The following is a 22962-nucleotide window of genomic DNA, read 5'->3' on the forward strand; positions in this document are numbered from 1 at the left end:
AATTTTGCCGGCTGTCTGATCATAGAGAAATCTTTCTAAAACTGGTCAAAAAAGCTCTTGAGCAATAAAATATTGGGAGCTGATAAAGCTATTTTGGCACATGATGCATTTGGTAACAAGTTTTCTCTAATTCCTTGCTAGGGGAAGAAGAAATGTCACAAGAAACTCTCAACTGGTGGTTTGGTCATGAAGGTTGAAGAGTGTAAAATATAATAAACTGCTTATGGAATACAGGGATTTTGCAGTACGAAACTAATGTATCTGTTCAACTTAATTTTAGTTAAACATAATACATGGTTATTGAAAAGGAGTTCTGCAATGTTTACATTGTTGAGACTTAAACATTGATTTCAATTACTTTTAACAGCTGAGGAAAGCTGTCATGGATCATGTATCAGACTCTTTCTTGGAGACCAATGTTCCTCTTCTGGTTTTGATTGAAGCAGCCAAAAATGGTAATGAAAAGGAAGTGAAAGAGTACGCCCAAGTATTCCGTGACCACGCCAGCAAATTGGTTGAGGTAAGTACAGATTTTCATTATTGCTGAATCAAGCATGTCAATCTCTGTTTAACAGCAATTATCTTTTCATTAAAATTATTTTGTCTCTACATGTGTGTAGGCTAGAAATAGCCTGTAAAGGAGAGATTCTGAATTACATTATGTGCATCTTTTAGCTGTTTGATTATTCCATACAAAATCTAAAATCAGTGGAGAAGGATCTAATGGGTTTCATTTTGAGTGCATGAAGGAAAAGAAGAGATTGGAGAGGTAGTTGTCCCTAATGCTTTGTGGTTAGCTCTAGGGAATCATTGGTGGAAAACGACAAATGTCTTCCTGCATCATTCCCCAGTGAAAAGAGTAAGATTCAGAGAGGGATTTAAAAAAAATAAAACTTACTTGAAAAATGTTCTGAATTTTTTTCTGTTGGATGAGTTTACAGATTCTGTTCACCCATTCTTGATCTCTCACTTGCTTAAATCAACCTAATCTGTTGTAAAGAGTTGATAACTAAACCCATGTACTACCAGTAGCTTATCTAAAACTCCGGTTACTTGCCGAGAACTGTGGCTCACTAAATGTTTATTCTTGTAGGTTGCCAACCTCGCTTGCTCTATTTCCAACAATGAAGAAGGTGTGAAACTAGTTCGCATGGCAGCCACCCAGCTTGAAGGCCTTTGTCCACAGGTTTGACAAAACTAGTCAAAAATTTAATCAGAAATGATTTTCTTTGCTCTTAACATTTCCTCTTAGGCAAAACATTTTAAGTTCTATTTTCTTTTAATAAACACTTTTGTCAGGATGCATTTGGGTGGCTCCAAATGTTGTCTTTTGTCCTTTTTTTCAATTTTCAGCCATAGATATTTCATATTGGTCCATAACAAATTTTAACAACTGGACGATAACACTTGCAGCAGCCTTGAATACTGTTGGCTTTGTTGACTGGTGACTGCTGCATCACTAATGTTTGCCTTATTGGTTTAAGCTAGTATGTGACAACTTTAAAGTGGATTTTGTGTAAATTTCATGAACTTGCAAATAACATTGACTTCATTATTTATGCATACAATTGATTCTTTAAAATAATAGTGCAAACATATTGGTAACTCTAATTTATTTGCATTGCTCTTTTTAGGTCATAAATGCTGCATTGGCCCTGGCTGCTAAACCTCAGAGTAAAGTGGCTCAGGACAACATGGATCTCTTCAAAGAACTATGGGAGAAACAAGTGCGCGTGCTGACGGATGCTGTGGATGACATTACTTCCATTGATGACTTCCTATGTGTTTCAGGTATATCTGTTATAATAAAGCAGTTTAATGTAACTATGGAACATCCTTGCCAGCTGATTCCAAATAAAACCAGCATTAACAATTATTCACTGTCTAAAATAAGTGGCCACACTGCATTTGGGTTCTATTTCAGTTAATGTGGACACAGTATACTGTAAAAGCATATATTAGTGCTTAAAATTTTACTCAATAGAGTAATAGATGTTTGTCACTATTCTGGTTGCTCTGCATTAATTCCATATATGCTCAAATCTTTATTACTAAATCCTGTGGTGTGACTGGGCTTGATATCTTTCTGACAGTGTGACCTAACAAACGGCACATCTAGAACACTTTTTGTAAAATAAAAGGATTTGCAAGTCTCTGAGTATATGATGTTTGCTCTGCCAGTGGGAGATGGAATATACATGGAAATGAATTTAAGGGCAGAAAAAGAAAATAAAGACTTGCATTTATATAGCGCCTTTCACAACCTCAGGACGTCCTAAAGCACTTTTTATAGCAAATTAAATACTTTTGAAGTCCACAAACAGGACTGCCCTGGTAGACCCATCGTTTCAGCCTGTTCTTGCCCCACAGAACTTCTCTTCCTATCTTTTCTCCCCTTGTCCAGTCTCTTCCCACCTACATCCGCGACTCTTCGGACGCCCTCCGCCACTTTAACAGTTTCCAGTTTCCTGGCCCTAACCGTTTCCTTCTTACCATGGACGTACAATCCCTCTACACCTCCAGCCCCCACCAGGATGGCCTGAGGGCGCTCCGCTTCTTCCTTGAACAGAGGCCTGACCAGTCCCCATCCACCACCACCCTCCTCTGCCTGGCTGAACTTGTTCTCACATTGAACAACTTCTCCTTTAACTCCACTCATTTCCTATAAATCAAAGGTGTTGCTATGGGTACCCGCATGGGTCCTAGCTATGTCTGCCTTTTCGTGGGATATGTGGAACACTCTTTGTTCCAGTCCTACTCGGGTCTCCTCCCTCGCCTCTTTTTTCCGATACATTGATGACTATTGGTGCCGTTTCCTGCTCCCGCCCCGAACTAGACAATTTCATTCACTGCCTCCAATTTCCACCCTTCCCTCACCTTCACATGGTCCACCTTTTGACTCTTCCCTTCCCTTCCTCGACTTCTCCGTCTCCATCTCTGGGGATAGGTTATTGACCAATATTCACTACAAGCCCACTGACTCCCACAGCTACCTGAACTACACTTCCTCCCACCCCGCCTCCTGTAAGGACTGTATTCCATTCTCCCAGTTTCTCCATCTCCGCTGTATCTGCCCCGACGACGCCACCTTCCACACCAGTGCTTCCGACATGTCTTCCTTTTTCCTCAACCGAGGATTCCCCTCTACCGTGGTTGACACAGCCCTCGACCGTTTCCGTTCTATCTCCCGCACTTCTGCCCTCACCCCTGCCCCTCCCTCCCCGGAACCACGATAGGGTTCCCCTTGTCACCTTTCACCCCACCAGCCTCCACATTCAACAGATCATCCTCCGCCATTTCCTCTACCTCCCAAGTGATCCCACCACCAAACACATCTTCCCCTCCCCTTTCAGCATTCCGGAGGGACTGCTCCCTCTGAGACACCCTAGTCCACTCCTCTATCACCCCCAACAGCCCTTCCCCTTCACCTGGCACCTTCCCGTGCAAGTGCAGGAGATGTAACACCTCTTTTTCCCCCCCCCCCCCCCCCCCTCCCTCCCTTCCCACTGTCCAGGGCCCCATACACCCCTTCCAGGTGAAACAGCGATTTACTTGTACTTCTTGCAATCTAGTATACAGTATTCGCTGCTCACGATGCGGTCTCCTCTACATTGGGGAGACCAAACGCAGATTGGGTGACCACTTTGCGGAACACCTCCATTCAGTCCGTAAGGGGTGACCCCAAGTTCCGGTCGCCTGTCATTTTAATTCACCGCTCCATTCCCACTCGGACCTCACCGTCCTTGGCCTCTTGCATTGTTCCACGGAAGCTCAACGTAAACTCAAACAGCACCTCGTCTTCCGATTAGGCACTTTGCAGCCTTCCGGACTCTCTCTCTCTTGAGTTACATAAGAACATAAGTAGGAGTAGGCCATATGGCCCCTCGGGCCTGCTCCGCCATTCAATAGGATCATGGCTGACCCGACCCTAGACTCGCGTCCAATTCCCTGCCCGCTCCCCGTAACTCCTAATTCCCTTATCAGCTAGGAAACTGTCTCTCCGTTTTAAATTTATTTAATGTTGCAGCTTCCACAGCTCTGAGGTAGCAAATTCCATAGATTTACTACCCTCTGAGGAAGAAGTTTCTCCTCATCTCAGTTTTGAAAGGGCAGCCCCTTATTCTAAGATTATGCCCCCTAGTTCTAGTCTCGCCCATTAGTGGAAACCTCCTCCCCGCATCCACCCGATCAAGCCCCCTCACAATCTTATGTTTCGATAAGATTGCCTCTCATTCTTCGGAATTCCAATGAGTAGAGGTCCAAACTACTCAACCTTTCCTCATAAGTCAACCCCCTCATCTCCGGAATCAACCAAGTGAACCGTCTCTGAACTGCCTCGAGAGCAAGTATATCTTTTCTTAAAATATGGAAACCAAAACTGTATGCAATATTCCAGGTGTGGCCTCGCCAGTACCCTGTAAAACTGAAGCAAGACTTCCCTGCTTTTATACTCCATCCCCCTTGCAATAAAAGCCAAGATTCCATTGGCCTTCCTGATCACCTGCTGTACCTGCATACTAACCGGTGTTTCATGCACCAGGACCCCCAGATTCCTTTGTACTGTAGCACTTTGCAGTTTCTCTCCATTTAGATAATAACTTGCTCTTTGATTTTTTTCTGCCAAAGTGCGTAACCTCACACTTTCCAACATTATATTCCATCTGCCAAATTTCTGCCCACTCACTTAGCCTGTCTGTCCTTTTGCAGGTTTTTTATGTCCTCCTCACTCACTGCTTTCCCTCCCATCTTTGTATCGTCGGCAAACTTGGATATGTTGCACTTGGTCCCCTCCTCCAAATCGTTAATATAGATTGTAAAGAGTTGGGGTCCCAGCACTGACCCCTGCGGAACACCACTAGTTACTGATTGCCAACCCGAGAATGAACCATTTATCCTAACTCTGTTTTCTGTTAGATAGCCAATCTTCCACCCATGCCAGTATATTGCCCCCAATCCTGTGATTTTTTTTATCTTGTGCAGTACTCTTTTGTGTGGCACCTTGTCAAATGCCTTTTGGAAGTCCAAATACACCACATCCACTGGTTCCCCTTTATCCACCCTGTTTGTTACATCCTCAAAGAATTCAAGCAAATTTGTCAAATATGACTTCCCCTTCATAAAACCATGCTGACTCTGTCCGATTAAATTATGCTTATCCAAATGTCCTGTTACTGCTTCCTTAATAATGGACTCCAACATTTTACCAACCACAGATGTTTGGCTAACTGGTCTATAGTTTCCAGCCTTTTGTCTACCTCCCTTTTTAAATAAGGGCGTTACATTAGCAGTTTTCCAGTCTGCTGGGACCTTTCCTGAATCCAGGGAGTTTTGGAAAATTACCACCAATGCATCCGCAATCCCTACCACTACTTCTCTCAAGACCCTAGGATGTAAGCCATCAGGTCCAGGGGATTTATCCGCCTTGAGTCCCATTATCTTAATGAGTATCATCTCCTTAGTGATTTTAATCGTGTTTAGCTCCTCCCCACCCCCCTTCTAGCCCCCCGTTTGTCTAGTGTTGGGATATTTTTAGTGTCCTCTGCTGTAAAGACTGATACAAAATAATTGTTCAGCGTTTCTGCCACCTCCATGTTCCCCACCACTAATTTCCCGGTCTCGTCCTCTAAGGGACCAACATTCACTTTAGCCACTCTTTTTCATTTCAGATCATAACCTCGGCCCCATTACATTTTAACTTTTTTTTTCCACCCCTTTGTTTTGGGTTTTCCCTCCCCCCCCCCCCCCCCTTTTCTCTCTCCCACATGGCAGCTGTCTCTCATCCTGCTAGTACACTTCACACCTAATCTCAGCTGTCTTTTGTCTCCACTAGTCCTATTACCATCTCGTCTGGTTTTGAATACCTCTTAATGTCTCTTTACTTCTGTTGTTCGATCGCAGCCCTGCCTTTCGACCTATTTCATTTCCTTTCCAGTTTTGAAAAAGGGTTCACCCGAAACGTCGACTCTAATTTCTCTCCACGGATGTGCCTGGCCTGCTGAGTTTATCCAGCATTTTCTGTTATTTCGGATTTCCAGCATCTGCAGTATTTTGCTATCGTACCTTTTGAAGTGTAATCACTGTTCAATTGAGTGTCCTTGCTGACTAACCTAGTATCATGTACATGAAACTTCACTAATCTGTATCATCCCACATATTTTGCAAAAATAGCCATTGTACTGGGGGAGGGGGGAGGAATAACACGAGTATCATTTAGTTGTCTTAGAATATTCTAAATGCAGAAAGGTTAAATGGCTTACATCAGCACTCTGCTTGTTTATTTTGAAACCAAAGTCCCTCCATATTTCACTTGCATACACCTACACAAATTACAGGACAACTTTTAAAAGGGATACTTTCTTGTCTTCTCCAATCTAGTACCTAAAATTGTGTTATAAAAAATTGTTGGTTAGTTTTCAGTTTTTCCAAAGGACTAGCCATTTTGATCTTTTCCCCTTCTCCCAATGTTGGGAGCTGTTTTGAATTAAGTCAATTACGGGCCCATCAAATAACAGCTTTATTGTGCAAAACTGTTCAAATACTATGGGATCTTTAACACCTACCTGAAGCATTGGAATAGGTAGACATTTTGTCCTAAGGATAGCACCTATATATTTATAAAAAAAAAAAAAAAAAAAAATTGCAGTATTGAACTAGAGCATCAGCCTAAATTAGGTATTTGAAGTCCTGGAACTGGATTTGACAAACCACCCTCTGACGAGAGAGAGCAGTTAGGTTTGATTTGAAGAGCTTTTATTTTAAGCCAGTTTTATATTGAACCAAATCTATCTGTCTTTCTTTTAACAGAGAATCACATCCTTGAAGATGTAAATAAATGTGTTATCGCACTCCAGGAAAAAGATGTAGATGGACTAGACCGTACAGCAGGTGCAATCCGAGGACGTGCTGCAAGAGTTGTTCATGTTGTCACATCAGAGATGGACAATTATGAACCTGGAGTCTACACTGAAAAAGTTCTGGAAGCAACCAAGCTGCTGTCTGATACAGGTAATGATTCTTCATTTCTTAGTGCAAACCTGTTTTTCATTCCACACACAAGTATAAATAACCTAGCTTGATCGGATATGGACAAACCAAGTGCTAAATATGCATGAACTGTCATGCATATGGTCTCCTACTCCCATGCCAGATAAAGCAGCAGGACATACCACACTGCATCAATTCACTTCTCTCTAGTTAAAAGGCTTGTGGGCTATGTTGAGAGGCGGAGAGGAGAGATGGGGGATGAGTTGCTGAAGTGCATAACTTCAAATATACGGTACTTCATGCAAAGCCTCCGTGTACCAGCTCCAAGGGTCCTGTTTTGTGTAGTACAGTACTCCACCCAGATCTTCTATAGATCATATCAAGTGGTTTTCATGGGATTCCTTATGGTCATGGTCCCCAAACTCTGGGCTGGCATATGTAAATTACCTACAATCTAGTTCTATAGTGACTGAGCATTCAAGACCCATGAGACTTGGTGGCATGGTGGTCGGAAATATGCCATGAAAGTCCATCATGCAAGACATGGGTCCTGAGTCTTGTGACCAAATACAAATAAATTAACACAATCAGCTAATGAATGTACAAGAATCTAAAGAATAGGATGGCATGCCAACATGCCCATTAGGTGGGATTTGTTCAGCAAAGGACCACATTGCTTCAGGCAGTTGCTAAAACAGATTGGGCATTTTATTCCAGTTGCTGCTAGAAACATAGAAGATAGGAGTAGGCCATTCGGCCACTCGAGCCTGCTCTGCCATTCAATATGATTATGGCTGATCACCCAAGTTCAGTACCCGGTCCCTGCTTTCTCCCCATACCCCTTGATCCCTTTAGCCTTAAGAAATATATCCAACCCCTTCTTGAATATATTTAATGTATTGGCCTCTACTGCCTTCTGTGGTAGAGAATTCCACAGGTTCACCACTCTCTGGGTGAAGAAATTCCTCCTCGTTTCTGTCCTAAATGGCCTACCCCTTATCCTTAGATTGTGACCCCTGGTTCTTTTTTTTTAATTCATTGCTGGGATGTGGGCGTCGCTGGGTAGGCCTGCATTTAGTGCCCATCCCTAATTGCCCTTGAGAAGATGGTGAGCTGCCGCCTTGAACCGCTGCAGTCCATATGGTGTAGGTACACCCACAATGCTGTTAGGAAGGGAGTTCCAGGATTTTGGCCCAGCGACAGTGAAGGAACGGCGATACAGGTCCAAGTCAGGATGGTGTGTGGCTTGGAGGGGAACTTGTAGGTGGTGATGTTCCCATGCGTCTGCTGCCCTTGTCCTTCTAAGTGGCAGAGGTCGCGGGTTTGGAAGGTGCTGTTGAAGGAGCTTTGGCGAGTTGCTGCAGTGCATCTTGTAGATGGTACACACTGCAGCCACAGTGCGCCAGTGGTGGAGGGAGTGAATGATGAAGGTGGTGGATGGAGTGCCAATCAAGCGGGCTGCTTTATCCTGAATGGTGTCGAGCTTCTTGAGTGTTGTTGGAGCTGCACTCATCCAGGCAAGTGGAGAGTATTCCGTCACACTCCTGACTTGTGCCTCCCTGCATCTAGTCTGTCCAGGCCTGACAGAATTTTATACGTTTCAATGAGATCCCCTCTCATTCTTCTAAACTCCAGCGAGTACAAGCCCAATTGACCCAATCTCTCCTCATACGTCATTCCTGCCATCCCAGGTATCAGCCTGGTGAATCTTCGCTGAACTCCTTCCATGGCAAGAATATCCTTCCTCAGATAAGGCGACCAAAACTGCACACAATACTCAAGCTGTGGTCTCACCAAGGCCCTGTACAACTGCAGCAAGACATCTTTGTTCCTGTACTCAAACCTTCTTGCTATGAAGGCCAACATACCATTTGCCGCCTTAACCGCCTGCTGCACCTGCATGCTTACCTTCAGCGACTGGTGCACAAGGACACCCAGGTCTTGTTGCACTTCCCCTTCTCCCAATCTCTTGCCATTCAGATAATCTGTTTTCCTGTTTTTGACACCAAAGTGGATAACCTCACATTTATCCACATTATATTGCATCTGCCATGCTTCTGCCCAATCACCCAACCTGTCCAAATCATCCTGTAGTTTCTCAGCATCCTCCTCACAGCGCACACCCACCCAGCTTTGTGTCGTCTGCAAATTTGGAGATATTACATCTAGTTCCCTTGTCTAGATCATTAATATATATTGTGAATAGCTGGGGTCCAAGGACCGATCCCCGCGGTACCCCACTAGTCACTGCCTGTCACTCGGAGAAATACCTGTTTATTCCAACTCTTTGCTTTCTATCTGCCAACCAGTTCTCTATCCAAGTCAATACCTTGCCCCCAATCCCATGTGCCTTAACTTTACATGCTAATCTCTTATGTGGGACCTTATCGAAAGCCTTCTGAAAGTCCAAATACACCACGTCCACTGGTTCTCCCTTATCTATTTTACTAGTTACATCCTCAAAAAATTCCAGTAGATTAGTCAAGCACGATTTACCTTTTTGTAAATCCATGTTGACTTTGTCAGATCCTGTCACTGTTTTCCAAGTGATCTGCTATTGCATCTTTTATAATGGACTCTAGCATTTTCCCCACTACCGATGTCAGGCTTACCGGTCTGTAATTCCCTGTTTTCTCTCTACCCATGGATTGGAGGGTAGCTAATCTTACCCCACTATTCAAAAAAGGTGGTACTGTTCCAGATTCCATTGAATGTTGGAAGATGATCAGCAATGCATCTACTATTTCTCGGGCCACTTCCTTAAGTACCTTAGGATGTAGATTATCAGGCCCTGGGGATTTATCGGCCTTCAATCCCATCAATTTCCCTAACACCATTTCCCTACAAATACTGATTTCTTTCAGTTCCTCCCTTTTAATCAGACCCTATGTTCCCTGACATCTCTGGGAGGTTATTTGTGTCCTCCTTTGTGAAGACAGAACCAAAATATGTATTTAATTGGTCTGCCATTTCTTTGTTCCCCATTATAAATTCCCCTGATTCTGACTGCAAGGGACCTACGCTTGACTTCACCAATCTTTTTCTCTTCACATATCTATAGAAGCTACTGATTGAATGTGGGCAATCATTCCCTCAGTCCATGGCATGCACTTGCTGGTGGGAGCCATGGTTGTCATTGTACTGCTCTGCAGACTGGCATATCTGCTTTTAGTGGGACTCACTTGGGAGCCACAGCAACTACCTTTTTTAGTAAGAAAGGTATTTAGTGAGTATAAGTAAAGGAACCACTGGAGTCTTTGAAGAAAAACCTGCAAACTAACAATGCTGCACATGAAGGGGCTTTATATGATACAAGAGTAAGAGGCCATGTGAGGCGTTGTCTCTCTGCAGTACCCTGACATTTTGTCTGTGAATGCTCAGCATTCAAAGTATAAAGAAGGATCTACTCAGTAAATCTACATTTATAATCTTGTGCTCCTGGTTCAATTGATTCATTGGTCTGGATAGCCACAATTTTCTTTTTTTCCTTGTGGCTATTGTTAACGCCCTTGCAGTTGCAGCAATTTCTAGTATCTTGTATTGTGAAAAATCTATCTAATTAAGTTTAATTAATGAATTAGTGGAGCTAATTTACTTCTGAGCAATGTCACTAATGACTAACAGTTCTTCTGAACAAAGACTGTCTCTCTGCTTGGTGGAAGTAAATGGTGATGAGCAATATTTTTCAAAGGAAATTCAATAACTGAATGTAGAGCACATGTATAAAAAGTGCAAACCATTGAAATTGTGCATATGATGAATGCATGTATTAATGTAATTCATTTTTCCCCATCTAGTTATGCCACGATTTACTGAACAAGTGGAAGCTGCTGTGGAGGCACTGAGCGCCAATCCTGCTCAACAGCTGGATGAAAATGAGTTCATCGATGCTTCACGCCTGGTCTATGATGGCATTCGTGATATTAGGAAAGCTGTATTGATGATTAGAGTGAGTATAATTCTGTGTTCATGGGCAGCTTTTCTGAAAATGTGCTGTTTTGATGAGTTTTTGTGACTAGCTTATTTAAAAACTCAAGGCTGGCAGAAAAGTTAAGTACTTGAAATAGTTAGCCATTTGTTGCACTCGACCACTGCAGCAGCTGAGATCACCTAATTGATTGCAGAGCAGACTGTACCGAGTACGTTCCTTATCTGTATGTTACTGGGCTAGTAATCCAGAGGCCTGGACTAATGATCCAGAGACGTGAATTCAAATCCCACCACTGCAGCTGGGGAATTTAAATTTAAATTCAGTTAATTAAATAAATCTGGAATAAAAAGCTAGTATCAGTAATGGTAATGAAACTATCGGATTGCCGTAAAAACCCATCTGGTTCACTAATGTCCTTTAGGGAAGGACATCTGCTGCCCGTACCTGGTCTGGCCTATATGTGACTCCAGACCCACAGCAATGTGGTTGACTCTTAACTGCCCTCTGAAATGGCCTAGTAAACCGTTACAAGAAACCATAAGAAAACCAGATGGACCACCCGGCATCGACCTCTGCACGGACACGACAACGGCACACCCAGCCCAGTCGACCCTGCAAAGTCCTCCTCGCCAACATCTGGGACCTTGTGCCAAAATTGAGAGCTGTCCCATAGACTAGTCAAGCAACAGCCTGACATAGGCATACTCACAGAATCATACCTTTCAGCCAATGTCCGAAACTCCATCATCCATGGCAGGACAGACACAGTAGTATACAGTTGGGAAGGAGTGGCCCTCGGGTCAAGCAAGTGCTGATTACCACCTACCACCCTCCTTCAGCTGATGAATCAGTACTCCTCCATGTTGAACACCTCTTGGAAGAAGCACTAAGTAGCAAGGGCACAGAATGTACTCTGGGTGGGGGACTTCATTATCCATCACCAAGAGTGGCTCGGTAGCACCACTACTGGCCGAGTCCTGAAGGACATAGCTGCTAGTCTGGGCCTGCGACAGGTGGTGAGAGAACCAACACGAGGGAAAGACCTACTTGACCGCGTCCTCACCAATCTACCTGTCGCAGATGCATCTGTCCATGACACCATTGGTAGCAGTGACCACTGCAGAGTCATTGTGGAGACGAAGTCCCGCCTTCACACTGAGGACACCTTCCATCGTGTTGTGTGGCACTACCACCATGCTCAATGGGATAGATTCAGAACAGACCTAGCAGCTCAAAACTGGGCATCCATGAGGCGCTATGGGCCATCAGCAGCAGAATTGTATTCCACCGCAATCTCTAATCTCAGCGCCCGGTATATCATTCTACCATTACCACCAAGCCAGGGGACCAATCCTGGTTCAATGAGGAGTGTAGAAGAGCATGTCAGGAGCAGCACCAGGCATACCTAAAAATGAGGTGCCAACCTGGGGAAGCTGCAACACCGGACTATATGAATGCTAAAAAGCAGAAACAGCATACTATAGACAAGGCTAAGCGATCTGCAGTCCTGCCACATCCAGTTGTGAATGGTGGTGGACCATTAAACAACTAATGGGAGGAGGAGACTCCATGAATATCTCCATCCTCAATGATGGTGGAGCCCAGCACGAGTGCAAAAGACGAGGCGTTTGCAACCATCTTCAGCCAGAAGTGCCGAGTGGATGATCCATATTGGCCTCCTCCTGAGGTCCCCACCATTACAGAAGCCAGTTTTCAGACAATTTGATTCACTCCACGTGATATCAAGAAATGGTCTAGCACACTGGATACGGCAAAGGCTATGGGCTCTGACAACATCCCGCTGTCGTGCTGAAGACTTGTGCTCCAGAACTAGCCGCACCTCTAGCCAAGCTGTTCCAGTACAGCTACAACACTGACATCTATCCAACAATGTGGAAAACTGCCCAGGTATGTCCTGTCCACAAAAAGCAGGACAAATCTAATCTGGCCAATAAACACCCCATCACTCTACACTCAATCATCAACAAAATGATGGAAGGTGTCCTCGACAGTGCTATCAAGAGGCACTTACTCACCAATAACCTGCTCACTGATGCCCAGTTTGGGTTTTGCCAGGACCACTCGGCTCCAGGCCTCATTACAGCCTTGGTCCAAACATGGACAAAAGAACTGAATTCCAGAGGTGAGGTGAGAGTGACTGCGCTTGACATCAAGGCAGCATTTGAGAGTGTGGCATCAAGGAGCCCTAGGAAAACTGAAGTCAATGGGAATCGGGGGGGGGGGGGGGGTGCAAACTCTCCACTGACTGGAGTCATACCTAGCATGAAGGAGGATGGTTGTGGTGGTTGGAGGTCAATCATCACTGCCCCAGGACATCGCTACAGAAGTTCCTCAGGGCTGTCCTAGGCCCAACCATCTTCAGCTGCTTCATCAATGACCTTCCCTCCAACATAAGGTCAGAAATGGTGATGTTTGCTGATGACTGCACAGCCATTCACAACTCCTCAGATAATGAAGCAGTCCATGCCTGCATGCAACAAGACCTGGACAACATTCAGGCTTGGGCTGATGAGTGGCAGGTAATATTTGTGCCAGGCAATGACCATCTCCAAAAAGAGAGTGCCTAACCACCACCCCATGACAATCAATGGCATTACCATCGCCGAATCCCCCACCATCAACATCCTGGGGGTCACCATTGACCAGAAACCTAACTGGACCAACCACATAAATACTGTGGCAACAAGAGCAGGTCAGAGGCTAGGTATTCTGCGGCGAGTGTCTCACCACCTGACTTCCCCAAAGCATCTCCACCATCTACAAGGCACAAGTAAGGAATGTGATGGAATACTTTCCACTTGCCTAGATGAGTGCAGCTCCAACAACACTCAAGAACCTTGATACCATCCAGGACAAAGTAGCCTGCTTGATTGGCACCACATTCACTCCCTTCGCCACCAGTGTACTGTGGCTGCAGTGTGTACCATCTACAAGATGCACTGCAGCAACTCACCAAGGCTGCTTTGGCAGCACCTCCCAAACCCGTGACTTCTACCACGTAGAAGGACAAGGGCAGCAGGCACATGGGAACACCACCACCTCCAAGTTCCCCTCCAAGTCACACACCATCCTGACTTGGAAGTATATCGTCGTTCCTTCATCGTCGCTGGATTAAAATCCTGGAACTCCCTCCCTAACCGCACTGTGGGAGTATCTTCCCCACACGGACTGCAGCGGTTCAAGAAGGTGGCTCACCACCACCTTGAGGGCAATTAGGGATGGGCAATAAATGCTGGCCATGCCAGCGATGCCCAGATCTCATGACCAATTTTTTTTAAATCGCTGTGCTTTTGTATATGAAATCCTCTTCACTTGGGTATCAACCATGGTCTCAAATCAGTAAAGGGTGTTTCCCCTGGAGTACTGATTGAGGTTTTTATGCTCATCAACAGTGTGGTCAGTCAAAACTTTTGTGTGTGTTTAGGCAATGTTGACAATATTGAACTGCAGCAAATAGAAATGTTAGCCATATGAATTTGTTGCCCTGGGTGATTATCACCACAGAGGTGAAGTGTCAGAGTCATAGTTATACAGCACAAAAAGAGGCCCATCGTGTCTTTGCCGGCCATCAATCTCTGTCTATTCTAATGCCATTTTCCAGCACTTGGTCAGTAGCCTTGTATGCTATGGCATTTGAAGTGCTCATCTAAATGCTTCTTGAATGTTGAGGGTTCTTGCCTCTACCACCCTTTCAGGCAGTGAGTTCCAGATTCCAACCACCCTTTGGGTGAAAACGTTTTTCCTCAAATCTCCTCTAAACCTCCTGCCCCTTACCTTAAAACTATGCCCCCTGGTTACTGACTCCTCTACTAAGGGGAAATGTTCCTTTCTATCTACCCTATCTATGCCCCTCATAATTTTGTACACCTCAATCAGGTCCCCCCTCAGCCTTCTCTGCTCTAAGTAAAACAACCACAGCCTGTCCAGTCTCTCTCCATAGCTGAAGCGCTCCAGCCCAGGTAACATCCTGGTGAATCTCCTCTGCACCCTCTCCAATGCAATCACATCCTTGCTATAGTGTAGTGACCAGAACTGCACACAGTATTCCAGCTGTGTGGCCTAACTAGCGTTTTGTGCAGCTCGATCATAACCTTCCCGCTCTTGCCTTCATTAACCAAGGCATAGAATATAAGTATCCATATGCCTTTTTAACCACCTTATCTACCTGTCCTCCTGCCTTCAAGGATCTATATACATGCACACCAAGGTCCGTCTGATCCTCTGTCCTTCCTAGGGTCCTACCATTCATTGTGTATTTCCTTGCCTTGTTAGTCCTCCCAAAATGCATCACCTCACACTTTTCAGGGTTAAGTTCCATTTGCCACTGTTCTTCCCATCTAACCAACCCGTCTACATCGTCCTGTAGCCTGAGGCTTCCCTCCTCACTATTTACCACACTACCAATTTTCGCCTCATCTGTGAACTTACTGATCATACTTCCTACATTCCTATCTAAATCATTAATGTATACTACAAACAGCAAGGGACTCAGCACTGATCCCTGCAGCACACCACTGGACACAGGCTTCCAGTCACAGAAACAACCATCGACCATCACCTTCTGCCTCCTGCCACTAAACCAATTTTGGATCCAATGTGCCAAATTGCCCTGTATCCCATGGGCTCTTACCTTCTTGACCAGCCTCCCATGTGGGACTTTGTCAAAAGCCTTACTGAAGTCCATGTAGACTACATCAACTGCACTACCCTCATCCACACACCTAGTCACCCCCTCAAAATTCAAGTCAAATTGGTTTGACGTGATCTCCCCTGATAAAGCCATGCTGACTATCCTTGATTAATCCTTGCCTCTCCAAGTGGAGACTAATTCTGCCCCTCAGAATTTTTTCCAATAATTTCCCACCACTGATGCTAGGCTCTCTGTCCTTTAAATTCCCTGGTTTATCCCTACTACCCTTGAATAATGGTACTATGTTAGCTGTCCTCCAGTCCTCTGGCAACTCCCCTGTGGCCAGAGAGGTTCTGAAAATTTGTGTCTGAGCCCCTGCAATCTCGTCCCTTGCCTTGCACAGCAGCCTGGGATACATCTCGTCTGGGCCTGGGGATTTATCCACTTTTAAGCCCGCTAAAACCGCTAGTACTTCCTCCCTCTCAATGCTAATTTGTTCAAGTATATCACAATCCCCCTGCCTGATTTTTATGCCTACACCGTCCTTCTCCATAGTGAACACAGATGCAAAATACTCATTTAAAACCTCCGGCTCTACACACACATTGCCACTTTGGCCCCTAATGGGCCCTACTCTTTCCTTGGTTATCCTCTTGCCCTTAATATATACTTATAAAACATCTTGGGATTTTCCTTTTATTTTGCCCGCTAGTGTTTTTACATGCTCCCTCTTTGCTCTCCTAATTTCTTTTTTACGTATCCCCCTGCACTTTCTATACTCCTCTAGGGCTTCCACTGTTTTTAGTCCTTTGTATCTGCCAAAAGCCTCCCTTTTTTTCCTAATCCATTCTTGTATATCCCTTTACATCCAGCGTTCCCTGGACTTGTTGGTCCCACCCTTGACCTTTATGGCAACATGCTGGCGCTGTACTCTCTCTATTTCCTGCCTGAATGACTTCCACTGCTCTAATGTGGATTTTCCTGCAAGCAGCTGATCCCAGTCCACTTTGGCCAGATCCTGCCTTATCGTATTAAAATCGGTCTTCCCCAATTTAGAACCTTTATTTCCGGTCCATCTTTGTCCTTTTCCATGACTATCTTAAATCTCACCGAATTATGGTCACTGTCACCAAAATGCTCTCCTACTGACACTTCTACCACTTGCCCGGCTACATTCCCTAGAATTAGGTCCAGTACAACCCCCTCTCTTGTAGGACTTTCTTCATGCTGGCTCAAAAAGCTCATCTGGATGCACTTTAAGAATTCTGCACCCTCTGAGCCTTTCACACTCTGACTATCCCAGTTAATATTGGAGAAGTTGAAATCCCCTACTATTATTACCCTATTATTTCTACACTTCTGAGATTTGCCTACATATATATTCCTCTATCTCCTCCTGACTGGGGGCCTATAGTACACTCCCAGCAAAGTGCTTGCCCCCTTTTTGTTTTTAAGTTCTACCCATATGGCCTGATTAGAGGAACCTGCTAAGATATCATCCCTCCTTACAGCAGTAATTGACTCCTTGATTAATATTGCGACGCACCCTCCTCTTTTACACCCCCCCCCCCCCCCCCCCTCTGTCTCGCCTGAAGATGCTATACCCTGGAATATTGAGCTGCCAGTCCTGCCCCTCCCTCAACCATGTCTCTGTGATAGCAACAATATCATACTCCCATGTGTTCATCAACACCTTCAATTCATCTGCCTTACTCGTAAGACTCCTTGCATTAAAATAAATGCCATACTCCCTTGTGCTATTACATATATGCTCTGCCTTCCAGACTGACTTGTTTTTTCCTCCTATATTTGTGCATCACCCCCCTACTATAACTCCACTCCGTATCCCATCCCCCTGCCAAGTTAATTTAAACCCCCCCGCAACAGCAGTAGCACACCTCCCCGCAAGGTGGTTGGTCCCGTTCAGGTGCAACCCATCCGACTTGTACAGGTCCCACCTTCCCCAGAAACAGACCGTGATCCAAGAAACTAAAGCTGTCCCTCCTGCACCAACTCTTTAGCCATGCATTCATCTGCTCTATCCTCCTATTCCTATACTCACTAGCACATGACACCAGGAGTAATCCAGAGTTTACAACCTTTGAGGTCCTGCTTTTTAATCTGCTACCTAGCTCCCTAAATTCTTGTTGCAGGACCTCATCCCTCTTTCTACCTATGTCGTTGGTACCAATGTGAGCCACGACCTCTGACTGTTTGACCTCCCCCTTCAGAATGCCCTGCAGCCGTTCAGTGACATCCTTGACCCTGGCACCAGGGAGGCAACATACCATCCTGGAGTCACGTCTGCGACCGTAGAAACGCCTGTCTGCACCCCTCGCTATTGAGTCTCCTACCACTATTGCCCTTCCACTCTTTCTCCCCCCACCCCCCCCCCCCCCCTCCCTTGTGCAGCTAAGCCACCCACAGTGCCATGAACTTGGCTCTGGCTGCTCTCCCCGAGGAACTGTCACTTTTACCTTTTTCCAACGCATAAAAATGGTTGTTGAGTGAGATGCACTCTGGGGATTTCCTGACTACCTGCCTGTCCCCTTCTGACTGGTGGTCTCCCATTCCCCCTCTGACTGCACTTTTTTAAGCTGTGGGGTGACCATGTCTAAAAACATGCTATCCACGTAACTCTCAGCCTCGCGGATACACCGCAGTGCCTCCAGCTGACACTCGAGCTCTGAAAACCGGATCTCGGGTTGGCGCTTACTGCACGTCATCCTGACTGGAAGAAGCGTCTAGGAATTCCCACACGATGCAGGCCGTGCAACGCACGGGACTGAGGTCCCCTGTCATACTTTTAATTAAAAAAAACTCTTACCTCAAATTTAAACTCTTGGATTCTCGCTCTCCGGGACTACCTTAACTATGAACTACCTTAAAAGAAATAGACTTAAAATTGAAGAAAAAAAAGCACTTGCCCACAACTCACTAATCAGCTTCTTCCCCTGCGCGGTGTCACTTTGGAACACGTATATCTTTTAATCTACACCAAGGCACTTAAATTTAGACACCCAAGTTTTGGTTGGTGAGTATTTCTCACTTTTTCCCATCACTTAACCTGCTTTCTGGTGACGTCACACTTCGATTACTTTTTACTTCTTTACACTCATCGGTCATTTGTATCGCAGCCGCTCCCGCTGCTGTTTACTGCCGCCGAAGTCTCGCGCTCTCCAGCCGCTCCCGCTGCTTTTACTGCCGCCGAAGTCTCGCGAAGTGGTTGGCTGACACTTGGGTTAAAGTAGCTGAAATATATAACTGTGTTCAATGCAGCAATTAATTTAGACATGGAACTAATACATTTTCTGTTTTTTGCTGCAAAATTACCCCTTCTCCAGTGAAACAATATAACATCACAATTAGCCAAGCATTCATTACACTATCGGCAGTTTCACAGATCTGACTCTGTGCAGGAGACGGTGTTTAAAATGCAAAATGGTGCTATTATTTACAAGTTAAGCGAGGCACTTTGCCATCTAAAAATTAAATTACTATTAATTTTGCTTAAACATCGGGGGTTAGAGTTTTCCCTTCGGGCGCAATCTGCGATTCCAGCGGCACTTGTGTCCGTTTTGAAAAATGTTTTGCCTTGAGTTTCCACTCAAACACATTTGCATATCGCCGAATGCAAAATCTGCCGTGAACCAGCACAATAGGGCGATGTTTTAAACAAAAAATATTCCTCGACATATTTAAGAGTGGTAACTTGGTAAAGTTTGATTAATAAAGCTGAAAATGGATTTAATCACAAAAATAAGCCTTTTAAATCAGTGTCAATCCACCACCTCTGAGTAACCTAATTGCAGAGCAATCAAATACTTTTTTGGTGGTCTTGAAATTCACCTTCACTTAAATATTTAGTTTATTTTTGTGTGTCTCACTCTCGCTCTCTTTTTATATGCACCATGTGGATTGTTGAGATGAAAAGCCTTGATGTTACAATCCTCTAATTTCCCTATTTTGGGTAATAGTCTTTTCATATGCATGTAGACTGTAATTTGTGTAAAAAAAAACTGACACTATCGAGCATAGGTGATCTAATGTGCTTCCTCATTTGTTTACCCATCGTAAACGAATTATAAAATATTAGTAGATTCCTAAAAATTGAACAGTTGTAGGCTGATGTGCTGTTACTATAAAATAGCAGCTATTGTGTGTCAGAGCGTGACGATCTTCAACACCAAAAAGGCCTATCGGTGCCACCAACAGAAATTAACGGTACTGCAGGTACTTTAAGTTACTTGAAGTTTTTAATTAAATGTGCACCTATGTACTAAATTTAATATATAATAGATTTTTTAGCATTCAGTAGAGGCCAGCATGATTTTCTCTGCTTTCCCAATGTCTACTTAATACAGGTACTACCATTTTTTTCCCCCTCTAGACCCCTGAAGAATTGGATGACTCTGATTTTGAAACTGAAGACTTTGATGTGCAAAGTAGAACTAGTGTCCAGACACAGGAAGATCAGCTTATTAATGGACAGAGTGCAAGGGTAAGAAGTTTCCTAATTTTAGAATAAGTTTACCTATTAACTTTGTCTATGGTTGATACATAGCTCATTTACATAAGTTATCATGTGTTTGTACTTCCAGCTTTCAAATACCAAAATGTTGGCTGGCGAGAGTGTTGCATTGTATGCTTTCTGGGGAGGAACAGGCAGCTGTACAAAGTTACTAATCAGACTAAAATTTACCAACCATAAAATTCAGTGGGATGGTTAATAAATTGCTGCACAACTAATTGAAGAAAAAAATATACAAGCCAAAGCATGTTGTTAGTAAATGACTTGTAACTTAACAGTGTTGCCTGGTTGGAATAGAAATCTCTCTCAAAAAAAAAAAAAAATCTTATTTTACATTTGAAAAATTACTTTGTTTCTCTTTTTGTGTGGATGTATTCCAAGAAGTGGCTGTGGGAAATAGGGTGCAGGATACTTTATCTACTGGGAATTTGGTTTAAATGCAGCCAAGGCAGATGGAATGTAAGTGAAAGCTGTTAGGATCCAAAGAATGAGTTTGGGCAGTTTTAGTACAGTTCCCAAAGGACAAGTCCACAGTGCTCAGCTGCTCCGATTTTTGGCACTAACTACCACTATTGGAAAATGGCTGTTTTGCAGTGTATGGGAAATGAAAATGTCATAAGTACTGCATTTCTGAAGCTGGGGTTGAGGTGTCTTATCCAAATAAGGGAAGTACTGTAAAGCATCAGCAGGACTTTCTGCCTCAGCCTTTCACACCAGTTAGCAGCAGGATATTTACCCATTAGTGGAACTCGTAGAAGGCAGCAAAAAACTACATATGCAGGTATGCTGCATGTATATGCAGTGGTGTGCACATACATACAACATAGCTGCATGTGCAGTTTTTAAATCTTAAAATTATGATTTAGTTAGTTTATTAATGGTGAAGCACTGTGGACAGTAAGTGTGAGTAAAACCATTACACTGCCAGTGCAGGGAAGCATTAACCATTCTGTCTGGCAGCAGCTGGCATTGGAAACTGTTGGGTTGTGCAAAATTGAACCATTTGCAGTGGTAAATGGGAGCCAAACAATGCATTCATTCAACTTTTATTTGCTGCTGTAAATGGGGTATGAGTGGAATATAGAAAAGCAGTCAGTCCCAGCAACTGAATAGATTACGCAAATGAAAATATTGAATAGCTGTGTATTGCTTTGTCTTAACACAAGTATTAAATCCAGGATACACATTGGATAGCAGTTTCAGTGAAGAAGATTTATAACTTGCTGTTTCCTATTGTGCATTTTTAAAATTAAATTTAAGAATACATTTTGAGGAATTCCTTTGTGATTGCGAGCAGGGGACGCACGATGACCCTACAAAAGTGTTGTAGGAATTTCATGGCGGATGTTAAATTAGTTTGTAGAAAACAGTTCAAAATTTGATGATTAAAAAGTCTTTCCAGAAAATGCCTTTAAGTTGCCTTTTGCTAATGAGACCTGAGGAGGGAACATTATTTTTTTTTAAAAATAAGCTGAAGCTATAGTTCAAAGCTAAAATTGACTGGCCATATTTTTACAAAAACACTAGAGAGCTGATAGGTTGTAAACATAGAAGATAGGAGCAGGAGTAGGCCATTCGGCCCTTCGAGCCTGCTCCGCCATTCAACGAGATCATGGCTGATCGTCCAAACCCTAGCACCCGGTCCCTACACCGACAGCCATCCCACCCAAGCCCTATCCCCGTAACCCCACGTATTTAATCCCCCCTAACACTAAGGGCTCATTTTTTATCATGGCCAATCAACCTAACCCGCACATCTTTGGACTGGGAGGAAACCGGAGCACCCGGAGAAAACCCACGCAAACACGGGGAGAATGTGCGCTGTGAGGCAACAGTGCTAACCACTATGCCACCGTGCTGCCCTTATCATGAACATAAAATAGCTGGAGTGTTATTATCCAGTGGTAATTTAAACTTTGTTGAATTGTGTACTCAAAAGGAGGGATCACTGTGCTGGAAAAATTGAATATTTTCCCACTTTGCCTCTCTGGGCAGCTTGAGCAGTCTTGGGTCAGGTATGGAATGTTATTTGAAAGGTATTGTTCAATCTACACTGCCATAGCACTGTACCTACATCCCAACCTCAGAAAAGCAGTCCTTATTACATCATATCTCTCTTGCATCAGTGTGATGTTTTTATTCATAAACTCCTTCCTAACAGCCTCCTAAGGTGAGTTTTCCAAATTGGTACCAATTAATGTGGGGCAGTTTGATGCTATGTTCTCTTCCACTGGGAATTCGACAAAGTGTGCTCCTTGTAACCCAAACCAGCCTTCAAGAAGAAGGTTGCTTTTTATTGCTCCACGTACTAATCCAATTCATAGTGTTTCTGTGGCAATTGGAATGATATTGAGGAATAAAATTAATTAAGTCATTGAATAATTGTTTTTAAACTTAAACTTTTGCTTTTTGAAGAAAAATGTGTCAGTTTTGTTATATCCTTGTTTTATATGTACCTTAGTTAATTTCTTGCAACATTTGGGCAACCTTTACCTTTAGATCTTATCTAGCTGATTGTCTTTGTCTTTGTTTTTCAGGCCATTATGGCTCAGCTTCCACAGGAACAAAAAGCGAAGATTGCTGAGCAGGTAGCCAGCTTTGAGGAGGAGAAGATCAAACTGGATGCTGAAGTTTCCAAATGGGATGACAGTGGAAATGATATCATTGTCCTAGCCAAGCAGATGTGTATGATTATGATGGAGATGACCGACTTTACCAGGTGTGCAGTTCAGTCTTTAATCGTAACTCAGTTCAGTGCTGTATTTGGCTAATGCTGCATTTCAACATTAGTTCACCTATAAATTAACACAAGCATTATTATGTGAAAATTGCTTTATATCCCAGAGTATAGTGTCTTCAAAATGG

The 22962-nt window shown here is 43.9% G+C and overlaps 1 protein-coding gene across 4 annotated transcripts in view; it reads left to right on the forward strand.

Annotated features, from left to right (window-relative positions):
* Positions 1-22962, forward strand: part of ctnna1 (catenin (cadherin-associated protein), alpha 1) — a 196076-nt gene that overhangs the window by 144410 nt on the left and 28704 nt on the right. For all 4 annotated transcript variants that reach the window (XM_085995420.1, XM_085995419.1, XM_085995422.1 and 1 more), the window contains 7 exons: positions 368-520; positions 1094-1186; positions 1635-1791; positions 6805-7005; positions 10782-10933; positions 19957-20067; positions 22635-22816. In XM_085995420.1, coding sequence (XP_085851546.1) covers positions 368-520; positions 1094-1186; positions 1635-1791; positions 6805-7005; positions 10782-10933; positions 19957-20067; positions 22635-22816 — 1049 coding nt within the window. The remainder of the gene's footprint in view (positions 1-367; positions 521-1093; positions 1187-1634; positions 1792-6804; positions 7006-10781; positions 10934-19956; positions 20068-22634; positions 22817-22962) is intronic.

The sequence above is a fragment of the Somniosus microcephalus genome, chromosome 8 (assembly GCF_052327205.1).
Source record: "Somniosus microcephalus isolate GS21.2 chromosome 8, FLI_Smic_1.0, whole genome shotgun sequence".
Classification (NCBI taxonomy): Eukaryota; Metazoa; Chordata; class Chondrichthyes; order Squaliformes; family Somniosidae; genus Somniosus; species Somniosus microcephalus.